The sequence below is a fragment of the Alligator mississippiensis genome, chromosome 5 (assembly GCF_030867095.1).
Source record: "Alligator mississippiensis isolate rAllMis1 chromosome 5, rAllMis1, whole genome shotgun sequence".
In the NCBI taxonomy this organism is placed as follows: domain Eukaryota; kingdom Metazoa; phylum Chordata; order Crocodylia; family Alligatoridae; genus Alligator; species Alligator mississippiensis.
Genome location: NC_081828.1, coordinates 141,781,563 through 141,800,455, shown reverse-complemented (window position 1 = coordinate 141,800,455; position 18,893 = coordinate 141,781,563). Strand labels below are relative to the sequence as shown.

The following is an 18,893-nucleotide window of genomic DNA, read 5'->3' as shown; positions in this document are numbered from 1 at the left end:
CAGGGGCTGCTGGGAACTGGAGTTTGCTGCAAGCCAAATCTGGCCCGCAGGCTGGACTCTGCGTCCCCCTGATCTAGGGGAATGTCATAGTTATCATATGGGGAGAAAGTCTATGCAAGACCTTTTTAAAAATAATGAGATTTAGTCAATGCATGAATGAACAAAAGCCCTTAACTGTAAATGCAGTTCATGTCTCCACAAGTATTACACAACTATAACAAGATCTGAAAACTTATTTATCTCGATAAATATGGGTGTTATCATAATGCTGTGCAGTAGAAATACTCAAAGAAAATAGCCAATATTCTGATACAAGCACTACCCTTAGAAAGACCTCAGAATCCTATGCCCACACAGCCAGAGAGAGACTGAGGTCGGATTAGTCTATAAATTATTAATCCCGATTTTCTAGTTTCTGGAAAAGACAAGACACCTGTAGTTAGAACAAGTATGGTTTTTCTGAAGGATTCCAACCTAATCACCTGAATGCATGCAGCCAAGAATGAGAACCTAGAGAGACAGTCTTCAAAAGAGAGCTTAACTGTTTCACTTGTGCAAAAAAAAACAAAAAAACAAAACAAGTAAAATTCTAGCTATCTTTAGGGAGCTTGGACTAATTTCTAAAGTACATTAAACAAAATCAAAATTATATTACGAGTTGTTTACAAATATAGACGATACCATTCATCCCGGGTTTCTGTACTGTGCTTCCATGATGGGCTTTTACTTCCAGGCAAGACAGCTGCAATCCTAGTGGAAGATCAGGGCTCTCAAATTCTGCACACACAGAATCACTGCTAAGTATTAAAAGAAAAACATCATTTAAACCAAATGTAACAAATGATTTTCTAAGTATCCAGCATACACTAGGTAGAACAAAAATTTAAAGTAACCACTTTAAAGCATCACTGGCTGACAAATAACCCCCAAAGCTTTTCTTTAGAGGAAGATAACCTTATATTGTCTATAATTATATCAAAGCAGTGAGCAGGTGAGAAAACAAAAGTCAAATTCAGTAGCAGGATGAACACAGCACATATAAGCCTCTTGTAAATTCTACCATTAAACTGAATGGAAGGTTCTGATTATTTTTTTCTCTTTATAGGGAAATTTCCCCACAAACTGCTACATACTTTATCACCTCTGCCACAAAAAAATCCTTAGAGTTTGTAGAATTAGTATCTTTTGAATTTACTTAATGCAGGGCTATCAAACTAGCGGCCTGCATGCAATCCATGAGGGGTTAACATGCAGCACCCAGGCACCCAACTGACCATTGGTTCTCCCAGCACTCTGGCTGGAGCAGCAGCTAGGGTCTTGGGGCTCCTTTGCCTCCTTTGAATTTCATTTCCTGCCCCCTCCCCATAAGGTAGGGTGGGTGGTGCAGCCTGAAGTACCAGGGAAGCCCAGAGCTGGGGGGCCAAGGGTGAGGTGATACAGCTACATTTGGTGCAACAGGGAATTCCTTCCAGTGTCAGCCAGGTGGGGGAGCACCTGTGATGTGAGCAGTGCCTTTTGGTGGTGTCCTTAAGGAGAAGGAAAGAGCTACAGGAGGTAGCAGCAAGACTCTGAAGCACCCTCTGCCATGAGGACTTGACTGATTCCACACTGGAGGAAACCTATGAAAGAAGGAAGGAAGGACTGCCAGAGCCAGTTCTAGAAAAGGAAGGAAGGCATGGACTCCCAGAAAGGTGGAAGCTGGAAGATTGCGACCTCTAGCAGCAAAAGGAAGTCATCATCCCAACCTGCAGTGGTTTGCCTGAAGAACAATTATGGAGCTCCAGCAACAGAGGAAAAGAAGTGCAATCCATTGGTAGAAGAGGCCAGACCAGAAATCCCTAAGGTGGGGAGGATTGAGATCACCGTTATGAAGAGGAAGCAATGGATGGGGGTGGTTAGAGACTCCCCTTCTGCAGGGAATGGAGGGATCTATTTGCCAGCCTGACCTGATGTCCTGGGAGGTCTGCTGCTTGCCTGGAGCCTGGATCCAAGATGTCACGGAAGGATTACTGAGACTTGTCCAACCCTCTGACTACTATCCCATGCTGCTCATCCATGGGGGCACCAATGATACCACCAGGGGTGACCCTGAGCAAATCAACAGTAACTACAAGGCTCTGGGTGCAAGAGTGAAGAGGATGGGGGCACAGGTGGCATTCTTGTAGATCCTTCTGGTCAAGGTGAATGGCCCTTGCAGGTGTAGACATATCCTGCAGATCAATGCATGGCTGTGCAGGTGGGGATTCGGCAGCTTCTTCAACCATGGGATCCAAGAAGGATTGTTCCAAGAAGGATTGCTAGGAAGAGACAGGATCCACCTGATGAAGAGGGAAGAACACCTTTGCCGACAAGCTCACTATCTTAGTGAGAAGGCTTTAAACTAGGTTCGCTGGGAGATGGAGACCAAAGTCCTGAGGTAAATGGGGTAGTGGGGGACCTAGAGGAAGCACAAAGAGGAGGGGGCAACAGGGAAGGCCTCCTTATTCTTCCTTAAGACAGTAGGGCAATTGGCTAGTTACCTCAGATGTCTGTACCCGAATGCATGGAGCTGAAGAAACAAGCAGGAATAACTGGAAGTCCTTGCACAGTGAAGGGACTATGACATGACTGGAAGAACAGAGACTTTTTTCATAGATTCATAGATTCCAGGGTCAGAAGGGACCTCAGTGGGCCATCCAGTCTGAAGCACTGCCTCTGGCAGGCAAGAAAAGGGTCAAAACATGGGATCATATGATCCCATCTAGGTGCCTGTCCAGTCTCCTCTTGAAGACCCGCAAGGGCGAGTACCACCTCCCTTCAAAGCTCATTCCAGATCCTGGGAACCCTGACTGTGAAGAACTTTTTTCTAATATCCAGTCTAAATCTATTCTCCAACAGCTCATGGCCATTGTTCCTTGTTATTCCAGGGGATGCCCTGGTAAACAGATCATCGCCTACTTCGTGTCGCTCCCCTCTTATGAATCTGTATGCCGCCACAAGGTCCCCTCTCAACCTTCTCTTGGAGATGCTGAAAAAATTATTAGCCTTTCCTCATAGGGCCTTCCCTGCAGGCCTCCAATCAGACGAGTGGCTCTTCTTTGGACCCTCTCCAGGGTGTCCGCATCCCACTTGAACTGCGGCGTCCAGAAGTGGACACAGTACTCCAGCTGTGGCCTGACCAGCGCTGCGCAGAGAGGGAGAATCACCTCCCTGGACCTGTTTGTGAAGCACCAATGGATGCACGACAAATGTGAGATTGGTTCTGCCGACTACTTTGTCACATTGACTACTCATGGAGTCAACAGTAACTCCAAGATCTCTTTCTGTCTCAGTGGTGCTGAGAAAGTCGCCCCCCAGCCTATAGGTATGATGGCAGTTTTTCCTTCCTAGATGCAGCACCTTGCACTTGCCCTTATTGAATTGTATCCTGTTGTTCTCTGCCCACTTCCAACCTGTCGAGGTCAGCCTTGATCTGGTTCCTCCTCTCCAGGGTGTTAGCTTCACCCCATATTTTAGTGTTCTCCACAAATTTGGACAGGGTGCTTCCCACCCCCTCATCCACATCACTGATGAAGATGTTGAACAGCAGCAGCCCCAGAACTGAGCCCTGAGGGACCCCACTGCACATATCTTTCAAGGTTGACACGGACCCATCCACCACCACCCTCTAAAGTGCGACCCCTGAGCCACTTTGCTACCCATTCTACCATATAATCATCCATTGCAAATTTCCTCAGTTTATTAATAAGGATGGTATGGGATACTGTGTCAAAAGCCTTCTTGAAGTTAGATAGATAATATCCACCTCGACTCTTGCATCTAAGCATTTGGTGGCCTTATCTTAAAAAGAAACTAGGTTAGTCAGGCAGGACCTGCCCGCTATAAACCCACGCTGGTTGCCCCTCCACATCACATTAGCCAGCGGGCTCCCACAGATGTGTTCCTTGATAATTTTTTCTAGGATTTTCCCTGGGATAGAGGTAAGGTTGACCCGTCTATAGTTCCCCGGATCCTCCTTCCTCCCCTTCTTAAAGATTGGGATGACATTGGCCCTCTTCCAATCCTCCAGGACTTGGTGGGATAGCTTGCATGACTGGAGTACTGGTCAGGGATGGGTATAAACTTCAGGAAGGACAGGCAGCAGAGAAGAGGAGTTGTGCTGTATGCAAAAGAGCTGTCCGATTGCTCAGAGCTCCAGTATGAAACTGGTGACAGGTCTGTTGAAAGTCTCTGGGTTGCAGTTCGAAGGGACAGCAAAAAAGGTGATGTCATGGTGGGTGTCTGCTATAGACCACCAGACCAGGAGGTGGAGGTAGATTATGCTTTCTTCAGACAAGTAGCAAAAGTTCCAGATCACAGGCCCCGATTCTCATGAAGGATTTTAATCACCCTGACATCTGCTGGGAGGGCAATACAGCAGTGAACATGAAATCCAGTAAATTTTTGGAGAGCATTGGAGACAACTTCCTAGTGCAAGTGTTGGAGACCAAATAAAGGCCGTGCTTTTCTTGACCAAAAACAGAGAAGAATTGATGGGGATGTAAAAGCAGATGCAAAGATGGGCAGCAGTGACCACAAGATGATAGAGTTCAGGCTCCTGATAAAAGAAAGGCGAGCAGCAGAGTATGGACCCTGGACTTCAGAAAAGCAGACAGACTCCCCTCAGGAAACTGATAGGCAGGATCCCCTGGGAGGCCAGTCTGAAGGGGAAAGGAGTCCAAGAGAACTAGTAGTAGTTTAAAAGAAACCTTATTGCGGCTGCAGGAACAAACCATCCCAATGTAAAGAAAGAATAGGGAATATGGCAGGCAATCAGCTGGGCTTAGCAGAGAACTCTTCACTGAGCTTAAATACAAAAAGCAAGTTTATAAGAAGTAGAAGCTTGGACAGATGACTAGAGAGGAATGTAAGAATTTTGCTTGGGCGTGCAGGCCAAAGAGCAACTACAGTTGCAGCTACCAAGGGATGTGAAGGATAACAAGATGGGTTTCTACAAGTTAGTTAGCAACAAGAGGAAGGTCGGGGAAAGTGTGGGTCCCTTACTGAATGGGGGAGGCAACCTAGTGACAGATGATGAGAAGGCTGAAGTACTCAATGCTTTTTTTTTACCTTCTCTTCATAGACGAAGTCAGTTCCCAGACTACTACACTGGGCAGCACAGTTTCAGGAGAAGGTGAGCAGCCCTCAGTGATAAAAGTAAAGGTTAGGGACTATTTAGAAGAGCTGGACATGTGCAAGTCCATGGGGCTGGATGCAATTCAACCAAGGGTACTAAGGGATTTGGCCAATGTGATTGCAGAGCTGCTGCCCATTATCTTTGAAAATTCATAGTTTCATAGTTTTATAGTTGGTAGGGTCAGAAGGGACCTGAGCAGATCATCAAGTCTGATCCCCTGCCATGGCAGGAAAGAGTAGTGGGGTCAAACGAACCCGGCAAGGTATTCATCCAGCCTCTTTTAAAGACCCCCAGGGTATGAGCCAGCACCACTTCTCATGGAATTGGTTCCAGATCCTAGCCACCCTGACAATGAAGTAGCGCCTCCTGATGTCTAGTCTGAATCTACCCTCTGCCAGCTTGTGACTGCTATTTCTGGTCACTCCTGGTAGTGCTAGGGGGAACAGGAACTCTCCCCAATGCCTGCTGGTTCCCCCTGACTAGTTTGTAAACAGCCACTAGATCCCCCCTCAGCCTTCTCTTGTGGAGGCTGAACAGGTTCAGGTCCCTTAGTCTCTCCTCGTAGGGCCTGCCCTGCTGACCCCTGACCATACGGATGGCCCTCCTCTGGACCCTCTCCAAGTTGTCCACATTCCTCCTGAAGTGCGGTGGCCAGAACTGGATGCAGTACTCCAACTGCAGCCTGACTAGTGTCGCATAAAGGGGGGAGAATCACCTCTTTGGACCTGCCTGAGATGCATCTGTGGATGCATGACAAGGTATGGTTGGCCTTCCTGAACGCATCCCCACACAGTTGGCCCATGTTCGTTTTGGCATCCATAATGACTTCAAGATACTTTTCTGTTTCTGCACTGACAAGAAGGGAGTTCCCAAGCCTGTGGGTATGACGCTGGTTCTTCCTCCCCAGGTGCAGTACCTTGCACTTGAGAGCAGGATGGGTTTCAACACTGACATCTGCCCACCCCTGTAACCGGTCCAGGTCCGATTGCAGCTTATTCCTCCCTTCTAGTGTGCCCACTTCTCCCCACATCTTAGTGTTGTCTGCAAATTTGAACAGGGTGCTTTTTACTCCCTCGTCCAAGTCGCTGATGAAGATGTTGAACAGTGCTGGCCCAAGGATCAAGCCCTGTGGAACCCCACTGCCCACATCCCTCCAGGTCGAATAAGACCCGTCCCACCACCACTCTCTGGGTGCGGCCCGGCCCTCCAGCCAATTAGTGACCCATCTAACTGTAGGTATCAACACTACAGTCTCCTAGTTTTTTAATGAGAATGGGGTGAGAGACAGTGTCAAAGGCCTTCCTGAAGTCCAGGAAGACTATGTCTACCGCAATACCTGTGTCCAAAGATTTTGTGGTGATTGGGGGAGGTCCCAGATGACTGGAAAAGGGCAAAAATAGCGCCCATCTTTAAGAAAGGGAAGGAAGAAAGATCCAGGGAACTACAGACCAGTCAGCTTCACTTCAGTCCCTGGAAACATCACGGAGCAGGTCCTCAAAGAATCCATTTCTAAGCACTTGGAGGAGAAGAAAGTGATCAGGAACAGTTATTATGGATTCACCAAGGGCAAGTCATGCCTAACCAAGCTGATTGCCTTCTTTGATGAGATAACTGGCTCTGTGGATGCAGAGACAGTAGTCAATGTGATATACTTTGACTTTAGCAAGACTTTTGATATGGTCCCAACAGCATTCTTGCAAACAAGTTGAAGAATAGGGTTGGATGAATTGACTGTAAGGTGGATAGAAAGCTGGCTGGATTGTTGGGCTCAGTGGGTAGTGATCAATGGTCTCGGGTCTAGTTGGCAGCTGGTGGAGCACCCCAGGGGTTGGTCCTGGGGCTGGTTTTGTTCAATATTTTCAGTAACGATCTGGAAGATGGGATAGATAGCACCCTAAGCAAATTCACAGATGACACCAAGTTGGGGGGAGTAGTAGATACGCTGGAGAGTAGGGCTAGGATTCACCTTGACACTTTGTGATTCCAGAGACACCTTGACAAGTTGGAGAATTGGGCCAAAAGAAATCCCATGAGGTTCAACAAGGACAAATGCAAAGTCCTGCACTTAGGGTGGAAGAATCCCATGCACCAGTACAAGCTGGGGACCAACTGGCTAAGCAGCAGCTCTGCAGAAAAGGACCTGGGTGTTACAATAGACAATAAGCTGAATTTGAGCCAACAGTGTGCCCTTGTTGCCAAGAAGGTTAACAGCATACTGGGCTCCTTCTCTTTCATATGACATTTTAGGATTACAACATTCATAGATTAAATTTGATAGCCATTGAACTGTTTCGGGATAACTGCATGGATTGATTTTAAAATCGCCATTAAATAATCTAATTAGACAATCATTTACAATGTGTTGCATCATTTAAAAATTGCACCACAAACGCAACCCGGACTCTCTTTGATTCTCCATTTATAGAGTAGGGGTCCACATTTTCCAAGAAGTGTCTGGATGGAATTCAGGGGGGACCAAATCTTTCTTGGTAGGTCAAATCCTGGCTGGGGGACTGTAGGGTTGCTAACGATGTATTTCTGTGGCAGGCTGGCATATGCTTGGGTTCCGTCCATTTTTCTTTGATGCTCGTTACACCAAGAAGGTCTATGATGATATTTCCAGAAGGATTTGAGAGATTTGAGCCTATCCAGTGGGGGCATAGTGATGTCCTCGTTGACTGGGAAGTTTGGGTTACTGATGGACGCACCTTGTGGTAGTCCCTCATGCATGCAGCACTGCAGCAGAGCTGTGGGGGAGCAATGTTTGCTAGGACTGGAAGCCACGGCAAAGGTGTACTTATTAACGTTCCCGATATAACCCACACACCTGCGTTTAACTTTGTATCGACACCTTTGTGTGCAGGCTTTTGTTCCAGACTGGGGAGCAATATTCTACTGCAGAAAAAAACAAGTGCTATACTGGGCTGCATTAGTAGGAGCATGGCCAGCAGACTGAGGGAAGCAATTATTCCATTCTGCTCTGCACTGGAGGCCAAATCAGTTCTGGGCCATCCACATCCTTTCTATTGTGGAGAAGTTGGAGAGAGTTCAGCAGACAGCAACGAAAATGATTAGGGGCCTGGGGCACATGACTTCTGAGGAGAGGCTGAGAGAATTGGTTTTATTAATCTGCAGAAGAGAAGACTGAGTGGGGATTTGATAGCAGCCTTTAACTACCTGAAAGGTGGCTCCACAGCAAATGGAGTTCTCAGTGGTGACAGATGGCAGAACAAGGAACAGTGATCTCAAATTGCAGCAAAGGAGGCTTAGGTTGGATATTAGGAAAAACTCTCTCACTAGGAGAGTGGTGAAGCACTGGAACAGATTACCTAGAGAAGTGGTGGAATCTCCATCCTTGGAGGTTTTTAAGGCCTTCTGGACACAGCTTTTCTGGAATGATCCAATTGGAGGTGGTCCTGCTTTGAGCAGGGGGTTGGATTAGATGACCTCCTGGAGTTACTTCTAACCCCAATGTTCTATGATTCTATGTACCAGTGTGGTACACAGTGTTTGCTGATGTAGCCTGCAGGGCATGTGATGCCTTGCTCCTTAAAGTTGGACAGCCCTTACGTAAGGAATGAGAATTGCAGGGATTGCTTATCTGAGAAGTACAACATGGAGTATTAGAAAAAGATTTTAACTTAAAATAGAAAACCTCACCCAATCTTCGAGATAGTAACCCCCTCAGGATGCCTGTTCTAATGAATAAGCAATATGAAATCTACAGGAGTTATCATCTGGATAGGACTCTCATGAGCTAACTCAGGTTTCAAAATTGTCCTCTCACTTCAAAGTGTTGGAATAAGGTTGATGTCTGAAGCAAGTGTTTGAAGTTTGGAGTTATACAAAGCGTCTTTTCTTTGAACATGCTGAAAACCTTATACTACAGATATTTGATTTTTTTTTTTTTTTTTTTTTACCAGGACACACACAAACCTATGCTAAAGCCATCATTCACTGGTTAAACTATGGATTTTGCAATGACAGACTAAGTTCCATCTATTGACTTCTCTTTTAGGACCCATAACAGCAAAAATTTAACTCAAACATTCATTTAAAAAATGGGTCTGGTTCTAGGCGAAGGACTGATTTTGCAATAGGAGAACTCCTCTATGAGAGGCACACAAAAAGACAATGCTAGATTAACCAGATCTGAGAAACAGCCTCTATTTCCTGTGTTTTACATCATCTGGGAGCAGATGAAAGTGAGAAGACATATAGCAAGGACCCTGTCCAGCTTTGTGACAGGTCATTCACTGTCTAACGTTTTGTGCCTTGACACCAAGAACCCAGAGGGCATTTTATTTACCATTTCCAGATGCAGAGAGACTATTGCCAGCCCAGCAAGTTGACTTATGTTGAATAAGGTATTTCTTAAGGTAGAAGCCATTCTGTGAACCAAACTTTTGCCCTATAAAACTTGATGTTCACTGCTATCTTGGTAGGCTGCACACACACAGATAAGAAGCTTTGTTTCACCTAAGACAAGAATTTCTGAGGATCATGGCTAAAACAGTGAAAATACTGAGCTGTAAGAGACTCATCTGAACTGTATAGAGACTCAACTATCACTGTATGGCTTAACATCCGTTCACATCTGCAAGCCAGAATGCTGGATACTTAATTTAAAAAACATAGATTCTGTAAAAGTTGATTCATTAGGCAAAGGAATTTTTATTGCAGCCTGTTCATAGTATACTGTAAATATAACACACACATTTGTATGAACATCAGAAAAAAATTCCTGTGGAAAATGCTGAATGAGACCAATACAAACACCAACAGTATTCTAATATTTATATTTTAACTCGCATTAAAAACAGAGCACCAAAGTGTCTAGTACTAATAGAACTGCTGACACTGTAGAAACATTCAGATTTACACTCCAGCCCTTTCACTAGCTGCTGTTAGTATTCACTCTGAGTTAACAACTGATTATGAACCTTCTGGTTATTTGCATTATGTCATTTAAGTTTTAAAAGCAGCTTTTAGTCTGCTTCTGCTGTTGGAGAAATTAGACTGCCACTTGATTTGAAAAGACGCTCAACTTCAGTTGGAGAATTTTTTATATTGCCTTTCCGTTTCCCCTGCATTTGCAATCTTTTCTTACAAAGCACTTGGACCCATCTCATTTTTTAATATTAATGTTAAAACTGTAGGATACCTTAAGAGCTTTAGTGCAAATATGTTTTCATAATAAAAATACAGTTAGGAAAGAGAGAGGTAGTTAAGTCTTCCTTGTTTACATTACAGTAAATTCAGTTATTATACACACTTGCAGTTTTTAGACTCCTATAATCTACAAAATTTAATCATAATTTACTAGTGGATTATTTTCATTTTGCTCACAATATTAGTTCTGCAGAAGAGCTAGTATAAATATACTGGGTAATCCTTAATCATTTGACACCTTATGTAAGATCCTTCTATGTTAGAATGCATCTCACATGATATCCATTTTGAGAGGTTTGAATAGATCAATCAAATACCAGTATAAAACAAGACTAAGCTAATCAACTGCCAGCAGACAAAAATTACATACACTTGTCTATCTGCATATAACAGTATAACCATACATCTCCAATATGTTTAGCTCTGTAAACATAATAAATTGTTCCAGTTTTTTTAAACACAATCATGACTGCATGCAGCACAAAAATTAGTAAGAAGGCTAATGAATTTGGATAAAAATGCCTTTCATTTTACTTTTTTAATAAGAATTAGTGGAAATTATGCAAAGAAATATTGCCACACCTACCTTTTCTCATAAATGCTGTCTTTTTCTTCTTTTACAGAAGATTTGCCTGAAAATCTGTCCTGTAAAATAAGAATTAATTTGAATATGTCAATTACTCAACTGTTCATTAAACATTCCTACGGAACTGGGAATGCTATATACATTTTACATCCAGATAAAAACTTAACAAATCAGTGAAATGGTTAAAGCACGCGCTGTCAGCTTTTATTATAAAAATATAATTTACATTATAGTATCTACTGTTTTTACTTAACTATTTAAAGGCAATAATTTACTATTTATTTAAACTTTTTCATTAACTATGAAAAGGGGCAAATTGTCTGATTTTTTTTTTTTTTTTTACTACTGCATTACAAGATTACTGTATTAAAAAGTTAGAGGAAAAATACACTCTTCAGATTATCCACAGCACATTTCACCATTTTCCTTGTACATTTGGGTTTCCTTTGTGGTTTGTCTCTTTCCCATAGAAAGTAACAAGAACGGAAGAGTTCAGATACTAGAAGCTGTAATCCCATTCAGATACCAGAAGCTGTAATCCCATTCTCTATATTTTGTAGGTGAAGCTATGTTTACCCTGCTTCCAACTCCAACTTATCAAGGAACCACAATCCTTACACATTAATTATGTACACTGAATATCTACCAAATTTCAACTAAATTAATTTTACAATCTATTCTACCCCTCTGGATTCCTGAGCTACTGAATGAAAAGTGAACACACAAGAGTGTCTCCTCTTAGCAAACTTCTCATTGAAGGGGTGACCTCCTTCCCATATCAAAAAGGGTAACTAAAATGTATAGCAAGGCCCCAAAATCCTAGGTGTAGTCAAAGGAAGGTAAGAAAGGAAGGTACTTTTGGACAGGGGATTAGCTTAATAATCTCTCTTTAGCTGCCAGAAATTAATAGACTTATGCTACATCCCTCCTGTCCAATTAGCCAGACATATCCTCCTCCAACCCATGAAGCTGTGCAGAAGTCTTTAAAGAAGCAAACATATGTCTTTCTTTACTAGTCTCAGACAACTCTCCTCCCACACATTCATTTCTGAAGCAGCGAAGGGCTTGTGGTGCCTTAACTGTTCATATGTTTGGGTTTCCAGGTTTTGTTACGTACAGTATATACAAACTAACCTTAACAGTATTTGTATTTATAATTAAAAATAGCCTTGTAATTATTTATAAGTATTTATTAGAAGAACATAATTTATAGTACTGGAAAGACAGTAATATTACAGGAATTAATATGGTAATGTCCAATTAGAGTTAAGCTTTGAAATCCAAGCATCAAGTAACAAAAGCAGAAAAATAAATTGTCAAATATAATTCTCATCTGGCCTGTGTATTTATTGTACAATGACAGAGTAGAATATACTTGCTTTTATACCTTCTCATCCACACTGGAACCCTTTGTGTGTTCATCTGATTCAGTCAGTTGCCCATCCTCAGAAGACTCCTCTGTTACACCTCCCAAAGGGCTGCTTCCTCTTGAAGAATCATGTTTATTAATTTCGTTAGCTAAAAAAAACGAACATGGTAAAGTCTCCCTCACTAAAGTATGAGGAAGCTAACATTTTCTTCACTATTACAAGGACTTTTATGGCAATAAAATTTAAAAAGCACTAGGGATTGTTGTAAGTGAAACTTATGATATAAAATCATTACAACATGAAGGTGTGAAGAGTTCCTACAAAGTAAATATAATATAGAGAATGTAATTAAAATTCTAACCATGCACAATGTGCTATAAAATCCCTGTGAAGCAGGGCAATAGATTTATGAAAGCAATATTCCAAACAGAAATCAGTAAGGTTAAAGTTACATTATTAAAATGGGGCCAAAAACATTCACTATAAATTTAAATGTTCAGAGTCTCTAATCAAGAGAAAGAGCTTGACTTAGCTGTTGTAGCATGCAAGATTGTAAAAGTTTGTACACCAGAGTTTGAAGCTCTCTTAATACAGCATCAGGCTTAATGAGATACTAATACATAGGGGAATTAAGTTCTTTTTGTAACTGGCAGAAGGGATGAACAAGTGACCTTACAGTCTAACTTGACCAACAAGCCAAGCACTTTGAGCTCTCCCATTAGCCACACCTGCATGAAGTCTTCCCTTGAAAGAAAAAAAAAAAAAAGACCTAACACCTCAGGTCACAGAAAATGCTTACTGTGTTGTCTGTCACCCAGTAAGTCATCCTTCCTATGGACTCTCTGGAGCCATCCAGGTAAGAACCCATAATCATAGTATACAACAGAAAGCACAGACAAAGGTATTACAAATGCCCTATGCATACACAAACACTAACAAAAGCATCTAGTCTTCCTTTCACTCAACAGCAGTCAGTAACCCTTTTTGGCTATGAGCCAGAATGACCCAGTTCAGGTCAAAGACAGGTAAGTGGTCAGACCCAGCTGCCACCAGCATTTTTCCCCAGGGCAGCACAAGGAAAACTGCCAATACCACTGCTTCTCCCCACAGTGCCATGGGAAAGTGACTGCTGCAGAAACAACTGCCCCCACCTCATGTCTGTGGGCTGGATCAAATGGCTCCATGGGTAATAAGTTGCACATCCCTGCCTTATGTGGGTCATAGTGTCAACATAACTGAAAACAGCACAGATCAGTGGCCAAGAAGTTCCCCATTTCAGAGAAGGCTGTCCAAGAATATAAAAAAACCCAACGCAATCAGAGTGCTGGGTTAACAATGGCTTTTGGGACCAATGGAAACCATGGACTGAATATGAATCTAAGTGTCATTCATTGATGCTGGCAAGGCACTTTTATTCAGCTGCAAGTTTCTTTTAAACAGGCTGGAAGTCCAGAAACCTGAATAAGTTACAGTAATTTTCCACTATACATTTCCTGCAAGCCACATATCAGAATGAGTAAGCTGTCTAATAGAGTGCTCTTAGAAAAAAAAAAAAAACATTCAAAAGCACACTGCTAAATCAGTTTTCCTTAAGGAAATTAATTGACCAAAGTGAAGGGAAGGGAAGGGATTCACAGAAGTATAGTCTGGTCAGCTATTCTAACTCTTCCTGCTGATGGAAACAGGAAACCAACCAAGAGAGATCAAACACCCAGTCCCTCAAGTAATTTCAGAATAGTTTTGTCTCCTCCTATTTTTATCTGCTAATAAGAGGATTTATATTCTTTGCGTGGGTTGCCATACAAAGATGATAAATAAACAGACATTACTATTACAAGATGGTGAGTCCTTTCAGTATGTATCTCTATACCAAGTACAGCAAGCACTTTAATGAGGTTCCCTTGTATGTGAATACAAGAGAGTAACTTGTTCCCCCCATGCCAACAGGGGGGGAAAAATACCTTGTCTTGTATTTGAGAAAATGCAGTACGTGCATTTTGGGAGGGTCCGTAGATGAGGAGTGATGGGCTTAGAAAGGACACTGGAGAAAGGATCTCCCCAGGGAGTGAAACTGGGTAGTGGAAGAGGGTGGGCAGGGTGTGGGAGAAAGAAAGAAATATGCTATATCTAAATGAAACCGATGTTTGGAAGCACCTGGCATCTGCTAAAGAGTTCGCTTTTTTGGGGGCTTAAGCAAAGAAGGGTAATTGGGGGAATTAGGAGTTCAAGTTTTGGGGTGTTGTTTAGGAAATCTGGTTGCTTGTTCATTGTAATTTGCTCTGAGCCTTTTGGATAAAGCAGATGTAAAATAAATATGCTACTCTCTTCCTTTAACTGTGCATTCTAAAATTCCATTCTTACCTGTTATCAAGGAATCACAGGAATCTGCAATAGGTTGCAATGTTCCAGATTCTTGAATGGGACTGTCTCTGTTTTAAACAAAAAGCAGATTTAAGAATTCTAGTACAAAGCGAAGTAATCCATTCTACCCATGTGAAATTAAAACTTGTCTGTTCATTGCTTTTACCCATGAACAAAATATTTGTTTACATCTTTCACTGGGCTCTTCTTGAAAATTCCATATACCACCAGACACGTCCTTTAATAGTTTTGCTAGCCAAGACATTTATATTGTCAGTACTCCAATTCTGATTCATCCCTTCACCATATCTTAGCCTAAAATACTGGAAGAGGGAATTGTCAATATCACATGTCACACTAGCTCACAATAGAAAAAAAATAAGGAAGATTTGGAAATACTGAATTAGTGAACCAAATACATCAATTTTTAAATAAAATAATAATTTTACATTCACATAGCACCTTCCATCTAGATAAATTCCAAAGGCCTGTAACTAACTGTTTGCATTAATTGTTATTGTTTCACTTACTTTAAAAGTGTTACAGTTAAAATTCTGTTTTTTAGAAACCATGAACAAGTAAAAGTGCTATCTGGGGAATTGTTCAGGAAGCAGGCAGCTTTAAAAGGCAACAGAAGAATTTGCGCAGAATACTGGGCAACATTAGGTACATCAGCAAAGAGCTACTAATCAGAGGGGGAAAACAAGGAATGGAATAATGGGGAAGTTTAGCAAGAAGTAAAGGGTTTCTCAAAATATGAAATTTGATTTATGCACAAACATTTGTTCAGATATAAAATTCTCAACAGCTTGACAAGAATTCATGGAAAGCTAAAAATCTCTGGGTTTTATTTCAAAGGATGTTTGTAATTTACAGAAATCATTGAAGAGCTGTCTGATAAAAGGTGATAAAAGATTTCTGATATAAGGACCCCTCACCCACATATACATTACTGCTCTATTGTTTATGTGAAATGCAAAAAAGGCTACAGAGCAAGCATGACTGCTCTGTAAAACAAAACAAAAATATCCAAAATCTGCCACCCTGTTAGACACTACCTCTATTATGAAGCATTATTTTAATTTGAGATACTGAAAAACTTTTCAACTTTTAGGCCAAAAATGGTCCTAAGTGTGTTATGAAAAACTTTTAAAAAAGCATACTGCAGTCCCAGAGAAATCTCTCGGAAATTATATAGAGGTTTACACAGAAAACTAGGTTTATCATTGCATTAAACTGACAGATTGACTCATAGCATTGAGCCTTAAAAATGGGTCCATATATAACAAATTTATAGAGGATTAGAAGCTTTATAGCGTATCTTTACTAACCTTGCAACTTGAAGTTTAGGACAACTGTGGTAATCACATAGAGCACGTCCAACTTAAGCTGCTGGGGGCCACCTGCCCCATGGGGTGGACCAACAGAAGCGCCATGTACTGTGAACTACACCACTCACATGGGTACTCCATGCTGCATGGCACACTGGCACCTTCAGCTCCCAGGCCACAGGCTCTCCTACTGTACCACACTGTGTAGGCACCTTGAGCAGGGCAGAATAGCATTGTGCCCTGGGGCAGGGGCAGGAAGTGAAAGCTGGAAGGAGGAGGAGGAGCTCAGAGACCCTGGTTGATGCTGCAGCCAAAGCAAGGGGGAAAGTGGTGACTTGGTGGGAGCATGGGAGCTGCAGATGAATTTACAGGCCACGCAGCCTGCAGGCTACCAGTTTGACAACACTGACATAGGGAAAAACATAATTTCTGAAATTCTGTGAATTAAGGCAATGCAGTTTAAGGCAAAACTGGTTGGAGATTAGATAGCATAGTGAATATAGGCTGTTCAAATAGTCTGCTGCAGGTCATAAAGACTGTCAGGACAAATGAACTGCATGCAAGGGATTTAAAAAAAGACAGTGGCTGGAAGCAATTTGACACGCCTTGTGCAAACAGCTAATGTTAGGTTAGCTAATAAAAAATTAAGGGGTTTACATTCCTTGATTTTTACCTTCATAGTCACAGAAAAGGAAAAAAAAGATTCATGTAGGTTAAAGCAGCCCTGTGCAAAGATACCAGATCTACTGGATTATAGCAAGAATATTACATGGTATCAATAACTTCTCTCTATGAAGAAACTAAGAGAAAATGAACTAGCACGATAGCAATTGTAACAGCACATTTTTCTGCATCAGTGGTTTGCTCTAAAATCACTCTTAAATATCACTAAGCCAACTGCCCTTCAGGATTTTGGCAACAAAGGAATTCTTTTTCTATAGCAACAAAATGGTAGAAAATAGGCAGTCCCTAATGAACTTTACCAAAATACAATGACAAGTGCCCACTAAAGCATTTCCTAATTTGGATAACTAATGTTCTAAATGAAGATGCTTCACAACTCTGTCCTCTCCTGGCTTGAAAATCATAATAAAAAAATTATTAAATGACACTAAAAGCAAACACTCAACAGCAACAGTTAATTGCAATGTCAGCCATCAAATGCTAAATTACCACTATTTTGTATTATGAGCTCTAGAATAGGTTAGACAAGCTTGTATGGGATGGTTTGGATAGGGATGTTCCTGCTTTTAGCAGGAGACTGGATTAGAGGAGCTCCTGAGGTCCCTTCCAGCCCTAGAGAGGTAGAGGGACTGTTTATAGAATATAAACCATCAGAAATTTTAATATCACTACAATCTCAATTCTGACTCTCAAGTTCCATATTAAAGTGAAAAATAGCTTTCTGAATATAAATTACAGTGAGGACATAGCTATAGAAATAATTATCAAAACACACTAAACAAGAGAATAAAAATGAAAACCCTAAGCATGGCCCAGAATAGAATAGGTAAAATACAGGGAAGCGCCTTTTCACTGCCACAATGCAACAATATTTCACTTTAATTTCCTTGAGTGCAAATATAACCTGAAAGCCAGGACAATCACATGTGCTTGTTGCACAAACAAAAGGCACAGCTTCCAGCTAACAAGTATTCAAAAAAAAAAAAAAACAAAAACCAAAAAAAAAACAAAAACAAAAACAAAACAGACCCTCCCCAACAAAACCTCATATTGTATCAGTATAGCTTCTTAACGCTAATTGAGCAAATATCTTTGCCTTCTGTTTTTAGGAAACATTCTTTAACAAGAAAAAGTTTTCGTCAGTTGTCAATCACACTATATACACTTTGCATCTAATACAAAATGCATGATGCAAAAATATCACAAGAAGATAAATAACCTCTGGCAAACCATGGGAAGCTTCTATGGAATTACAGAACCTTATATTTTCTTTTTATTTAGTTGAAAACTGATAAATTCAGTATATCTGAGGAAGAAAAAAAGTCTGAATTCAAATAAATACACGTATCTCACATTTAATCACTTAATATTTTTACTTTTAAGCCTCAGTTTCAGTATTGATAAAATGAACCTGTTATTTATCTACTTTATGGAGATTTTGTGAATCCTAATTAAGCTGCAGTTAAGTTTTACAGGAAAGCAAATATGGCAAAGGTAGGAAAAGCCCAGGATTTCTGGCCATTCCTGAACTCAGTTTTTCTAGTCCAGGTGGCTGGAGCAGCAGAACCATCTTCTCTTCTCTTGCTTTTGTAAGTGACTACAATTGTTTTTATCAGTCCTGCTGATTAATGCTTGTCACTATAGTTACTATCGCTCTGTAATGCATCAACATTCAAGGTCAATATCTAAAAGACTTCTTAGCTACAAAGTGACCATGTATGACATGTTTATTTCAGATCTCCAGAACTTTTCTATTATTTTTCAAACTTCCTCTCAAAAAATGAAGGTTTTTCTAATGTTGAGAATCTATTTTTCTTTTATATTTATAATTGCAAACTTTTCTTCTTCATACACCACCAAGTCATATTTGGAGAGTGAACAAATGAAGTTCTGCAACACAGGTGAACATTATAGAATATAATACAGAATGAGTCAGGGCTCAGAAAAGGTGGCAGGTACTCATAAACTGTACTAATACTTCACTGGAACTATTACCCTACCCTCTAGAGTCTCATTAATTTAAAAACCAGTCTCCAGCAATCATGGTTGTTAAAAAAAATTCTTAAATATGCGAGCCAAATATAACTGATGCAGTGATGTCTTTGTGAGGCTCTAAAGAGCCTAAAACAGAGGCTCTGAAATTTATTTAACCACAGTATTAAGCAATGGCTCATTGTTGTCAACACTGACTATATCATTCCTCAGTATATATGGAGAAAGCAGACCACAGATGT

General features: G+C 41.2%; 1 protein-coding gene across 1 annotated transcript in view; it reads right to left on the bottom strand.

Moving 5' to 3' along the window:
- The window catches only part of TOPAZ1 (testis and ovary specific TOPAZ 1), a 74,684-nt gene that overhangs the window by 49,239 nt on the left and 6,552 nt on the right, over positions 1 to 18,893 (bottom strand). Inside the window, exons 4-7 of the mRNA XM_006273249.4 lie at positions 14,645 to 14,712; positions 12,301 to 12,431; positions 10,914 to 10,972; positions 682 to 797 (exon numbers count right to left, since the gene is read on the bottom strand). Coding sequence (XP_006273311.3) covers positions 682 to 797; positions 10,914 to 10,972; positions 12,301 to 12,431; positions 14,645 to 14,712 — 374 coding nt within the window. The remainder of the gene's footprint in view (positions 1 to 681; positions 798 to 10,913; positions 10,973 to 12,300; positions 12,432 to 14,644; positions 14,713 to 18,893) is intronic.